At 37.9% G+C, this 13,195-nt stretch overlaps 1 protein-coding gene across 6 annotated transcripts in view; it reads right to left on the bottom strand.

Annotated features, from left to right (window-relative positions):
- MBP (myelin basic protein) overlaps positions 1-13,195 on the bottom strand; it is a 113,568-nt gene continuing 100,373 nt past the window's right edge. For 5 of the 6 annotated variants that reach the window (XM_082302777.1, XM_082302774.1, XM_082302773.1 and 2 more), the window contains exons 5-9: positions 6,456-6,563; positions 5,951-5,986; positions 5,346-5,378; positions 4,268-4,390; positions 1-1,764 (exon numbers count right to left, since the gene is read on the bottom strand). In XM_082302777.1, coding sequence (XP_082158903.1) covers positions 1,708-1,764; positions 4,268-4,390; positions 5,346-5,378; positions 5,951-5,986; positions 6,456-6,563 — 357 coding nt within the window. In that variant the 3' untranslated portion in view covers positions 1-1,707. The remainder of the gene's footprint in view (positions 1,765-4,267; positions 4,391-5,345; positions 5,379-5,950; positions 5,987-6,455; positions 6,564-13,195) is intronic. The other variant, XM_082302778.1, reaches the window with a different exon arrangement.

Below are 13,195 nucleotides of genomic sequence, written 5' to 3'. Positions count from 1 at the left end.
TTTTTAAAAGCTGTGTTCCTATAAGAACAACACGTGTTCAAATTAAATTAACCATTACGTTGCAGAGTATACATCTGAATGAAGCTACAATAGAAAAATACACATAGCAACCAACGAAGGTAATAGATGTAATATGTGTGTGTATGCTTAATAATTTTGGCAGTTTTGTTTTCTTTAGTCTCTATGTATTTTCTCTATGTATCTCATCTTCCATTGCTTCATATTAATGGACACTGATTTAAACCTACAATAGTTTTAGATGTGAAATGCAATTAATATACATATTCATAGGTAACTTTCACTGGGCACTTATTAGGAGTCCAGTTTCAACCTAGGAAGCACTAACTGTAATCTACAGTGCATAGGCTAAAACTAAAAAAATAAAATAATTAATCGTGACAGACACTTAGATGACAGTTTGAAGAAATGGTAAGTTTAAGTAATAAAACAGTGCAATTCAGAAGAGCCTTTTATTTCCCTAAGTGTGGTTGGAAATACCGTCTCCACACATTCATTTTAGTAATTTGTGAACAATTAATATCTAACTCTAACTGAGCTATAATTTTATTTCTACAAGGCAACTACAATACAACAGTTAAATGTTCACAGTAGTTTACTAAGAGTTTGCTTTGGTGCACGGCCCTTAATAGGCATCCAGGTGTTACTCAGGCAAAAGATGAGCCAATCAAATACAACACTGCTGCAATACCGAGAGAAAGGTTTGACATTCTAATGTGAGATGTGCAGGACAATCTGAGATTCCAGTACTGAAGGGCTTTCTTTCAGAAATTAGACTTTTTTGTTTATATGCTTATTTACTTACTGTACTGCAAAGTTAACGCTGTTGCAGCAGAGTTTATGTGAAGCACCAGTGACGTCCAGTGGTCACTTGTGCAATCTTAGATGTTTCTCTGGGAATATCCCTTATTTTGTAACATTAGTCTAACTCAAATTTGAAATCCTCTTTCTCTCCCTCATCTACTCTTTATTCTAATGGTTTGGATGCAATGAGCAATTTTTAGTATGGAAAGAATTTCCTTATTGCTATTGCTCCACATCGTATTGATTCTACAACATCTGCCCCCTCCCAGACTTCACATACCTTGAACTCCCAATGTTTGTTAAACCTTTCCATGACTGCCTAATCCTGTTATGAAAATAAATTATTCTGTGAGTGAGAGAAGGAAGATTAAAACAAAACAAAACAAAAAAAACCAAAAAGAAAATTTGGATAAACAGTCCTTACAACTTCTGCACATGTTGGGGTTTTTTTTGTTTTTAACGGCAGTATCTCAAAAATTCATTAACAGCAGTGCTCAGTATCCAAGACATTATAGCTCTTTATTTGTAATTCTGATGTTCACTAAAACGAAACCAGAGGAGTTGAGCTTAAATTAGGTGCTTGGGAGAAATAAAGGAGTCCAGCATACAGTTAGGGCATCCTGAAGAAGAACGGGTAAAGTCAGAGATCTTGTTACTTCACATAAAATAAGGAAAACATCTAGTAAAGCTACTTTTTGTGTTCCTTTCATTCAACTGTTGCTCAGGGATTGCCAATAGAAGTTTGTATAATCTACTGCATGCAGAACCTAATTGGCATTAAGTAATGGATTGCATCTATCTAGGTAATTGTGGCAGCTGTTACTAATTTTAAGGCAGTTACATTATGAAGCAGAGTACATGATCCTTGGATGGCATCTTGGAGCTTCAGCGCCTAGCAATGGGTGAACCAGACCGCGATCCAGGTCGGGACCCAGAGCCTCCCTGTGGAAGGAAGAACAGAGTTGTATTAATTAGAAATTAATATGTTAATTAATATGGGGCTGTGCATTGAAAAACATCAATCTGTAGTGAGTGTGACAGAATTTAAATACTATCTAATGAAGATGGCCTGCAGTTGCCTCTAGTACATCACTAAATATTACTGGGACTTTCACTTCAAAAAGGTGATTGATTTTCCTATATTTTCACATAGGATTAATTTACTCTCATTAAATCGTCCACACAGGACGGTGTCTCTCATTAATTACTTCTAAGTGCATGTTCTTACTCAGGCCTTCCTAATGAAAACAATTTATTTGCTTGGACATAATGGAAAATTTATTTTTTATATACCCTGTACTGTGTGTATGCTTCAGAAAAACAAACAATTAAACAAAATCTCCAAACCTTGCATATGAGGTGTAATAGTCTCACATCTGAAAGAACTGAAAGTTAATCGTTTCATTCTGCAGTAAATTCTCAGTGTTTTATCAACATGAGTCTTGTATGGAAAGCTCAGATGCAAATACAGGGGAAAGCTAAGAGAAGATGAAAGGGCTGAAACCTGACCTATTCTTAGAAATAATAAGAAAGTGTCAAACTAGGAGGAAAAAACTGTGACAGTTCATAAATCTGCACTTGAGAAAATAAGCAGTTTTATAGCAGAGATGATCCAAGCTGCAATTTTGACATTTCATTTTTTTGAATTTAAGATTAGGCTAACTTGACATCATGTTCCCGTAGCTTTAGCAACTCTTCTATAGGAAAATCTTGAAAAAGTACACTTATGACCACAAATGTGAGATGGTGTGGTAATTGTTATGTTACTCTAATCAGGTGATGACTGAAATGTTTAGTTAAAAAAAACCCACGTGTGTACTTTGAGACTTAATGTTCTTTATTTATATTCTTCTCATCTTTCAGTGCTGCCTCCTTAGTTTTATAGAACTGTTTCAAGGAAAATGCAGGCTAATTCATTAGGCAATAGGCTTTTTTCTTTCAAAGATATCTTAAAGAATGGATAACTTTTTTATTTTACAAGACTGTACAACTATATAAAGAAATAATAATTTCTGTAAACAATGGGTCTAAATCAAATGGGCCTGAATAAAACTCATATCAAAGTTCCAGAAATTATAATGGCTGGCGAAAGGCTATCTAAAAAGTAGAACTGGTGTATGTATCTCTCAAATATATATAAATCTAAGATAAAATAGGTGTGATGATTATGCAGAAAAGGGAATGTTCAATTTCAGGGAAGGTCATTAATGAGTATTTTCAGATGCTGAAATGATGAAATTTTACAAATAATATCAGTACGTAGCCATGGGATAGTTGATGTACCTGAACCCCACTAAAAACTACCAAGTGCATAATGTGAAAATAAGACTTGAAATGTGTTTGATTTTTACCTGGGCCTCTGAAGAGATCATTCATTTTCTTAAATTGCAACATAAGAATTCCTACTACTTCCTTGAAGTTTTTGTGCTGTCACTCACTGCTGCATATATTTGGAAAACAACTGTACAATGGGAGATACGTAACCTAAACTGTGTAAGAGACAAAAATGTGGATTTTGCTACAGATGAAGGCACTGTTACATCTCCTGTTGCAGGGAGGAATAGTAAGAGTCTGAAATAATCAGCTCTGCTAAGGATCTCAGGCGAAGTTAAGATGACTGCTTATTGCATCCTCATGTGCAAATAGTGCACCGGCTGACTTGTTATGAGTGAATTCACTGCCTTCTTTGCCTTTGAGGGAAAATACGGTGTTCCTTAAAGTATCTGCCAGCAGATACAGTCTGCTTTCTCATGTGTCTGTTTCCTGGCATAGAATATGAAAAATCCTCACCACTGACCTTTTTTTTCCTGTTCTGTTTTTGTTTATTGCCTGCGTTGCTGTGGCTGTGCTGTGCCTTGAAATGGGGAATTGAACCAGGCTAAAGATAATCTGACCAAATGTTTAGTTCTAATATGACGGCTTTCTGATTTGCCTCACTTTCTAGTGGTGTTAACTTGCGATGCTGACATACTGTAGGAGTTCTCCCACCTGGGGTGGGAGCAACAGGGACTTCTGGAGTTGTTACTGCATCCAAATACATGTCCAGCACTTCCCTGTACTACCCTGCTGCAGTTTATCAGTTCTGTTTCATTTTCACTATCCTAAATAATTCAGCAGCAACAAGCTGTGTCATCTCATTTGTCTTCTGTATTCCAGATCATTTTTGCATTCAGTAACAACACTGATCCTGGTGCAGGTCTTTGTGAGACCTTGTGGACTTACCTTCTTTCCTTATGGCCTCTAACTGTGTATTTTTACCTTTGTTTCCTATCATGTAAGTAGTCCCTAAGCCACAAAATAACCTTCTGGTTTATCCATGCAAATCTAGTTCCATCAGAAGCTTTAAGGAAATGTGGTTGTTTCAAAAAAGGCAGGTTCTGGAGAGGTTTGGCTTCTCTTTTTCCCAGTTCAGTTCTTTTGTACTTAAAATTCAGTTGTACATTACCAGTTTAAAGATTCTTGAAAGAGTGCCCTGGCCCTCATGATAGGATCCCTTGTGTCCCTTGTGAGCAGATTTATGCTCATAGAATTTTCCACTTCCATATCCTGGCTTGTGTCCTTCACCACCCTGCAAAGAAAGATTTTCATGTTTATTGCAAATTATCACATTCAAATTAACATATGCGTGTTGTAGTCTTTTTTTGTGATCACTGAAATGTAATACTTAAATGTGGAATTTGGAGGTTGTTGGAATAAAACAATCTTTTATGTGATAAACAAGAATGAAGGAAATTGTCTGAATACATTCAAATCTGAGAGAAGCATCAATCTGTAAAAAATGATTTATTAAATACTCAGAAGGTTAACCTGTGTGACAAAACTTAAAATGTTTTAATTTCATGAGTTCTAAGATGTCAAACACATCAGCTAATCTGTGGTGTTCTGATAGTGAAAGAAATGCTTAACGGCTTGAAGGCTTTGATATTTTGTCTTAAAATGCCAGTAATTTACATGCCATCTCATATAAAATCAAACCTGTGGTAGAGAAGTAGAATTTAATTAGTTGTGAGAGAACTGTGGGAAGAACTTGTCTAGGAATTGCTTAGGCAGATCACTTCTAACTGACAGGAAAGGTGGGACAAAATACTGAGGTTAGTGACAGCATTAGTTTTGCAGACTTTACTGTGTAAAAGCAGTTGGAAAAGTGGAGTAAGCACCTATCTCATCCCAGCCCTCCCTCCCATTTTTGGTCCATCCCAGGAGAAGAAAAATGCAGCAGATGAGTCTTCCAGGAGCCTTTAAGGGAAGAGAGCTTTGCCATGCAGTGGATTTTGCTCCCTTCGTGCTGAAGCAAAAGAAATAATTGCTGCAAGGGCTGTCAAATTGCAGGATAAGAGCAAGCAACACAATTACCATCTTAAAGTGCTGTGGAAAGAGGGAGGAAGGTGGAACAGGAAAAGCAAAATAGCAAAACTGAGACAAAACAAAATTCACGTTGCTGTGGCAGCTTGAGGCAATGGAGCAAGATATGCTTTGGCCTGGTAAATAAAAGGGCTGTTACCAAAGGCACATTCATCACCTACCCAGCTAAATCTGGTGAGGGATAATCCTCTTCCCTGTACATGCAAGAAATAGAAACAATGACATGATGATCACTATGGAACACAGCATCTGGGTCTGCCATACACAGAAGATAATGAAAAGACAGCCAAGATTATGAAATAATGGCCAGGTAATGAGGCAGGCAGGAGTTGAAAACAACAATCTGTACAGTCATTTCATGAAGCAAAAAAAGGCAAGATTGTTTATTGTAATTACTAGAACTGACTTCACTAGCCATGGTTTGTCAGTATTACATATTTCAGAAGCCAGCTGAGTAAATGGAAGGACAGCTCCTGGTTGGAGAGGCTTGTTTGAAAGCATTACCTATTGTTAGTTCATTACATAAAGCAATCACTGCATAAATTGAATATAAAAATCCTTGCAAGTGGCTTCAATTAGTCATGCATGAAGTCAGGAGCTGTGTGAGGAAGAGAACCATGGCTTCTATGTCTTAGGCGCATACTTTAAATTGTTCCCAATGATACCTGTAGTTTTTACTTAGTGCCGTTAGAGACAAGGAATCAGGCTCGCAGTTAAATTAGTGTGAATTAGCCCGTAAATGCCTTGAGCCCCTGAAACTGCTTACCTTTGCTTGCATTGGGGGAGGTGTACGGGGTGAGACCTAAAAACCAACACAAGGAGTTGTCAAACGAAGACAAAAATAAATGTCAGAAATCATCAGGCCTTTTGCACATTATCCATGAGCTAAAAATGGTAATTGCACTGAGAAGCTTCTCTGCTGTCTTAGGCTTTGCCTGGAAGGCACTGGATTTATGTCTATCTTGAAACAGTAATAATTTCTGAATACTGCCAGTGTTGAAGACACAAGGACTAAACATGTATATGGTGAAGCTGTATAACTGACATGGTTAGCATTTGACTATGGTAATGGAGGTTTACATGCTTTTTTTGGTAGCATTTCAGTATTGTCTGTCTTCTACGTAAAAATTATTTTTGTCATTTAATGGCATAATGAGCTCAAGGGCACAGTACAATTTGGGGCTCGAAGGGTAATGATTGGGGAGTGTTTGTTACTGATGGATTCTAAAGAAAATATTTAATTTTGGTGCATAAGAGGAGGGGAGACTTACAATGTTCTTGAAGAAGTGGACTACAGGGTTGTCATCAACAGGCCGGCCATGCTGAGATCTCTGGGGGATGGACCCGACGTGGTGGCTGACCCTGGCTGCATGTATGTCCTGAAAAGCAGAACAGGCACGTGGCCCAGTCAGCTGGGAAGGACACCTTATCAGCCATGGCATGGAGAGTCATTTTCACCAGGGGTGAAGAGAGGAGAAAAATGCCTTGGAAACCTACAGAGATTGCCCCCTATAGCTGTCAGTGCTGTGAAATGGCAAATACGCAGTATGTATATGCACATATGGTGTGCATATATATGGATGCATATGCTCTTAAAATTACAGCCCAGTGTGGAATTCAGCCTCTTGTTGGAAAGTTCAGGCAACAGAAACCTTGTAATTTTCCTTAAATAGGAATTTTTTCTCAAGTAGGATCTTAGGCTGTGATTTTAGAAATTAAACCAAAATGGAGAAAAAACTTAAAATTATGCTGGATCATTCTGCATGGGAAAGCAGGAATAGATCGTGTATCATTTTTAGTTCCCAAAGACTATGTAACACTCATGAGCTGCAAGAGCAATGGTTTTTTTTAAGAATGAGGGAATCAAGTGAGGCTGACAATTTCTATTCCAGTAGAGCTTTCTATTTTCAGTAGGGCTTCCTGAGCAATAGTCCAAATGAAGTCAGATATATGGTTTATGACACTGATTTCCGTTGGAAAAGAAAAATAATCAATGCAAAGAAGTTCAGCTGGTTTTTATCAGGGTTGGTTTTTTGCATGCTGAAGTGGACACTTACTGTTTTAAAAGCAGGAAAACTTGAAATTTATTGGATCTGTGAAATCTCCATAATGTCACGCAGTCAGTCCTGCCTAAACTTCTGCAGCAGTTTCTACTTGGTCGCTAGTTCCAGTGACGCCAAAATATCCTCTGCTGTCCTGATTAGGAAGAGAGAGCCAGTAGTATTCAGAGCACTTCGGCCATGTTTTTGTCTTCTTAATCTACATTCAAATCACCCAGTGCTTTGCCTTTTAAACCTGCTGACTGCCTTGTCTTTAGGGTAAGTAATGTGATAAATACCATGGTGTTGCAGATCTGACGGTCTATGGATTGCCACAGAAATGGAGAGAAACTGGAATAAGGTTTTAGAATGTAGATCGGGTTGAGTTTCTTGGTTTTGGCGTTCTGACCAATTATTAGGTTGAATTAGCACAATTATTAGGTGCTAATAACTTGGCTTATTGAAAAGGTTATTGTGCTGTAAATACAAAGTTTCTTCTGCCTGCAGTGCCAAATGTCATCACAGGCTTTGATTGTCCCCCCCCTTTTAATGTGTAGAAAGCAGTAGAAAATCTGAAGTAATTTTTAATGACTGTTCTGGGTGAGTTTCCTGGTGTTTAAAATAAAGTGCTTTCCATTCATATTATCATCAGCAAGCTTCGCCTTTGAATGAAAAGGTCTTCAGAATCTTTGATATTATTCTTTATTTGTGACAGGTAATTCACATTTCCCTTCAATTCATTGTTGGAATTACTCTTTCACCTCTAGTTTGTTCTTTCAGTTTTTGGACTCCTAGGGGCAGAGAGCAAAATCCCGTGGTGTTTTTCGGAGACTGCCTATGTTTGTGCAATAACTGGTATCTGTAGGTGTTAAAAGGTAAATTCTAATGGAATTGAAATGAAAAGAGAAATCTGATTTATACTGCTACGATGGACTACTGAGATGGTGTGATATGAGTGGACTTTTTTGAAGGAACTCAGTTTAACAGTTATCATGTGTTTCATTAATGCATTCAGATCATCACCATTTATCTGTAAGTATGTTTTAAGTGCTTGGCTTTAAATAATATTCTTGTTAAAACCTAATAGGAATAGAGAAGAGCAACTGTGTTTTAGGAAGGGATGTAATATACTTCTTATTTCTTTGTGTTACTGGTCTCTTGTGCCCAGGGACTGCAGTGAACTCTCCCCACACCTCTAGCAATGTTGCTAGGAATTTCAGTCTTGAGAGTAGGGCCAATAAAAGGCATCCTTGGCTTCTATAACTATGTATTTTGAAATGTACTTGCCAAGTATGAGTCTGAATTCAGAGCCCTTGAGTATTGTTGGTGAAGTTTAAAATGGAGGTGCCTCTGTTTGTGCCCTTAAAGAAAGTTTAAACACACAATAATTCTTCAGTAACTGAAGAGGAGAGAACAGTCAGCTTTTCCTGTTCCCAGTTAACATTAATGACCTCAGTTAAGGATCTGAACTAACTCTGCTGCATATTCAAAAAAGCCAAAAAGAACCCTAAAGCTAAATAATACTAATAAAAAGGATTTGCCCGTGCTGGAAATTTAAGCTGTAACTGGGAGAACTGATTACAAAAACACAGTTTGCAACTTCACTTTGAAATCAATAGTTTTAAGGTTTAATAATCTAAATAAAAATTCTTTAAAAAATACCCCGAGTTATTCTGTAATGGGGAGTGATTTTTTTTGAAACATTTTGTGGTTCTTTCTGGTGATGCACAGGAAAGTTGCACAGTTTCACTGTGTGTCACCTACCTTAGGTATGTTGGCCACTAAGACAAAAAAAAAGAGTAACTGTGATTGCAGTGCAAAGAAAACATGCAGGTATTTTAGTCTCAACATTAGCTATACCTTGGAATTGCATTCCCTGTGTTAGCCACGTACTTTCACACCAGACTAATTGCATTTACTGGCACAACCCACATTAATGTATCTTGAAAGAGCTGTTAATTAAAAAAAAATTAAAATTGCCACTTCTCTAACAATATGGGCTCCTTCTGGGGTTTTGTGCAAGGTTATTACATTTCCAGTTGACCTGAAGATACCCAGGTGTGTGTGTGTGTGTGTGTGTAGATAGATATATATGCATACACACACACACATATATCTATATATGCATGCTTTTCAGTGTTGTGCAACAACTCACTCTGGGTATAAAATGTATAAAAACTGCAGTTAAGCAGTTACAGGCCTTTTTTTCAGTCTTGATATCCCATGAAATCCATCCCTGACTTTGCTTGCTGTAAACAGGATATGTCACATCTCACAACTCATACGCATTAGGGGGGACTTTAAATGCATATTATAATCTGTCTCTGAGGGCTCTCATCCTCCACAAGAGGATTGCTTATAGCTGAAGACACCGTATGCATGTAAATAGCTCTAACTCCTAATCAGTCTGTGATACACATTTGTGACAATAACAGTATTAAGATGTTTTGAATACTTGAATTTTCAGCTTTTTACAGTTCCTTTCAGTATCATTATTATGTGGTTTTGTTGTCTACTTGGGGATGTGAGATGAAAATCTAAAGTACATGCCATGTTGTTTCTCTACTGGCAAAATCCAAATACATATGAAATACAGAAATAGCTGATACCAAATGCAGTCAAACCAGGTAAAGGTGAGAAACAATGGGCTTTTTCATGGGTTCAATGGGTTTCATGGTTTCCAATGGCTTTTCTTCACAAGATACCTAATGAGTTGCTGTGCATGAATTTAAAAGATATCCTACAAAATCAACACATTTCAAATTCACATGGACATGAAAATTGCATTTAGATTGCCTTAGAAAATCAAACTGTCCCACAACTTGCAGGTTGTCTGTAATGCTTAACCACCCCACTAGGACATTTGCAACTGCACTGCTAGACTAAAATTATTCTTTAAGCATTAGGTGATGAACAATTTGCTGTTCAGTGGGAAGAAAATGCTGCAAGTTCAACAGGCAATTTTTAAGCCACTCAGCTGATTCTGTGTTAGTCCTTGAAATGGACTCTGAATCCAAACTCTAATGCCATTTCTATCCAGGTTCAAACTTACGTAGTCAGTATGGTTTCTAAATAGGTATGCCAAACAGGAGTTGAGATGCATCCTTTCAGTTAATAGATATGTTTTGGGGGTTTTTTTAATAACATGGAAACCTATTATATAGTTGAAGGAAAATCTGACAGGCACTTGAATTCAGAAATTGCATCATCTTGGGATTTGGCGGGGCTTTGTCCATGGGGCTTTGTGTTCTGGGCATGGCTGACGTTTCGTCAGAACCTTCCAGTGCTGCTGCCCAGGCTCTCACCAGGCAGCGACAGAATACACAGCCCATGTGTCATGTGGGGATGTATTTTTCCATACTTATTCTAGTAGTAATACAACTTCTGTGAGCATGCACTGCTAAACCAGAGCTGTGTTGTACTGGTGGTGTTGGTTCCATCTTCGTTCACATACAACCCAGGTAGCAGTTTGCTCTTGGTGGTGGTGTTTGTCCCAGGCTGTTCACGACTTGCTGATCTGTTGCCAAAAGTAATGGGAATGTTGACGCCTTCCCCACTGGCTGATCTGGTGATGACATTATAGCTAATTACCTAATTCAGCAGGCTTTTTTAATCACTTTAGAATGGATGAGCCACCCATCCTTGTAACAGTCCTGTTAATTTTTACTAATGTGGAAGACAGAAATTAAATTACTTGCTCAAAGGTATAGAGGAGAATTGGCAGGAAGAGGGATGTATAGTACAGGAGATTCTGTCTTCCAGTGTTGTGCTGAGATCAATCTTTGTCTAGAAATAGGTGATGAACAAAAAGAGGAAGAATTCTTAGCAGAACGACAGGAATAACAAAAATGGCAGTAAAGAGCAGAGATGACTGAAAAGTAAGAAATACAAGGAAGCAGAAGGAAACAACAGAGAACACTCTCCATCAAGAGAGGTGCCAATTGATAATCCAGAACCACATTTCTCCATAACCCTTTTACACCTTAGTGCCTTGATGATTAGTGTTCACAAATTAGCAGGTAAAAGAATTACTGGGGAAAAAAGAAGAATGGGGGCAGTTTTTCAGGATAGTTCTGTTTTATGATGGGACTCAAATCAGAGACCAGTGCCATCGTACCCTCTGGGTTTTTTCCCTGTGTCCAGTTTATTCCATTGTTGTGACACTTGATAAATGGTTTCAGAGGCAAAACCCGATACTTCAATTTGACTTTGCTTTTCGAAGCACTTTTTCTGCCTAGCATCAATAATTTTATTCAAATATTCTTCATTATAGAAGTTCTTCATCTACTTGAACACAGTCTCTCATGCATACTCAGTATTGTTCTCTCTGTTACTTTATCAAGTTAGTATCAATGACGTAAATTAAACTTTGTTGAAATAATCCGTGGTTTGGATGGGGGTTTTCTTGGCTGGTTTTGTTTTGGATTTTGTTTGACAATAATCATTCCAGCAAAAAAAAGGATTTTGTCTAGTAGGTATTCTCTGAGTAGCTCCTGCTACCAGCAAACTTCACAGCCTGAAGGATTTAACTGTACATGGGCAAGAGATGGGAGGCATCCTGCACTGGTATTCACCATGAGCAGTTTCTACTGATGGCCTGCGTATTTGGTGGAGATGCAGCTGTTTGCTGCTGCTGCTACAGCAGAAGAATTTAATGTTGTGGGTATGGCCATTGGTAAGAAAGCAGAGATTTATACAATTTTTACAAGTCCTGTTCCCTAGTATTTCAGTCATGAAGGTCACGCAATAAGATGGGAATTATTTGGAAAACAAAGCTATAAATACCAGGCATACACTATCACTTTACAGCTGCTGGCCAGAAGAATGTTACTACAACCTTGATTTCTGAAAATCTCGGATTGCACACACTCACCCACCCACCCACAAAATATTTGATCATCTTTGAAGGGATTGGCCCAATTCTATTTTTTTTCTGCCTTGCATAGGCAAGCGACAAGCTAAACTCTCGTACAGGTTGCTAAAAGCACTCCTGCTGGTATCAGCATAACTTGTGGAGAGAGCCTAATAGCAAGGTGAGTTTACTATTATGGAATAATTAGATATGGCATGGTTAACAGCATATTTCTTTGAAACAAATACTGTGGTAAAATTTCCAATAATATAAGTGGGGAAAATGGACCACTCCAAACCTGAGGCTTGTACAGTTTCCAAGGCACATTAATTGTATGATGTATCAGAAATGGAGAAGTAGATGCATCATAAGCAAAAGGTCAAAGAGAGCTAAGGCTCATCTTGGGTCTGCAGAAGTAATTCTGTGTTTTACAGACATTTTTAAAATTGTTTTGTAAAAAATTCAGTAAAATCACCCGAAAATGGCAGTGGATGATTTCTTGTACAGCTCAGAAATGAAGCCAAGTAACTTGAAGAGTGTCATGAGTAACTGAACACAACTGGAGACCATTTCAGGAACAAGGTGACATATTTTGCATCAGTACAAAAGCTGAAAGCCAGCAATTGTCACTAATGGTACGTGATGACAGAGGTAAAGAACAAGGTCAGGGAAAAAAAAGTATTAACTTCTACTGCAGTTTTCTATTTGGCAGAATTTACCATTGTGTAATCTGAGAACAGCTGAAGAACAGTTATTTATTTTGGCATTCTAGGACAGAAAGTGCTAAGGATAATGCAATTCTTCATTTGCAAGGAATGTGATAGAAAAACCAATATAGCAGATTTTAATATAAAGCAATTTCTTACTTACCAAACTGATTAATCTGCAGAGAATAAACAGATTGTTTTCAGGCAGAGAAAATCCTCGTGCTAAATTTTTCATAGACCTATTTGGCCATCTGTAAGTTTTGGGGTCCCTGCTGGCCCCTTGCACAAACACCTCCCTCTGGTATATGGTATTAAAATTAAATCCAGACCTTACTCTCAGCTGGACTGTGGTGCCATGCAGGTGAACAAGAGAAGACTGGCTGAGAACAGAAGAGGCCAGTTCCCACTAAAAG

The sequence above is a fragment of the Coloeus monedula genome (genome assembly GCF_965178545.1).
Source record: "Coloeus monedula genome assembly, chromosome: 1".
Classification (NCBI taxonomy): Eukaryota; Metazoa; Chordata; class Aves; order Passeriformes; family Corvidae; genus Coloeus; species Coloeus monedula.
Note: the sequence above shows the minus strand (reverse complement) of the source record. Positions and strands in the feature narration are given on the sequence as shown.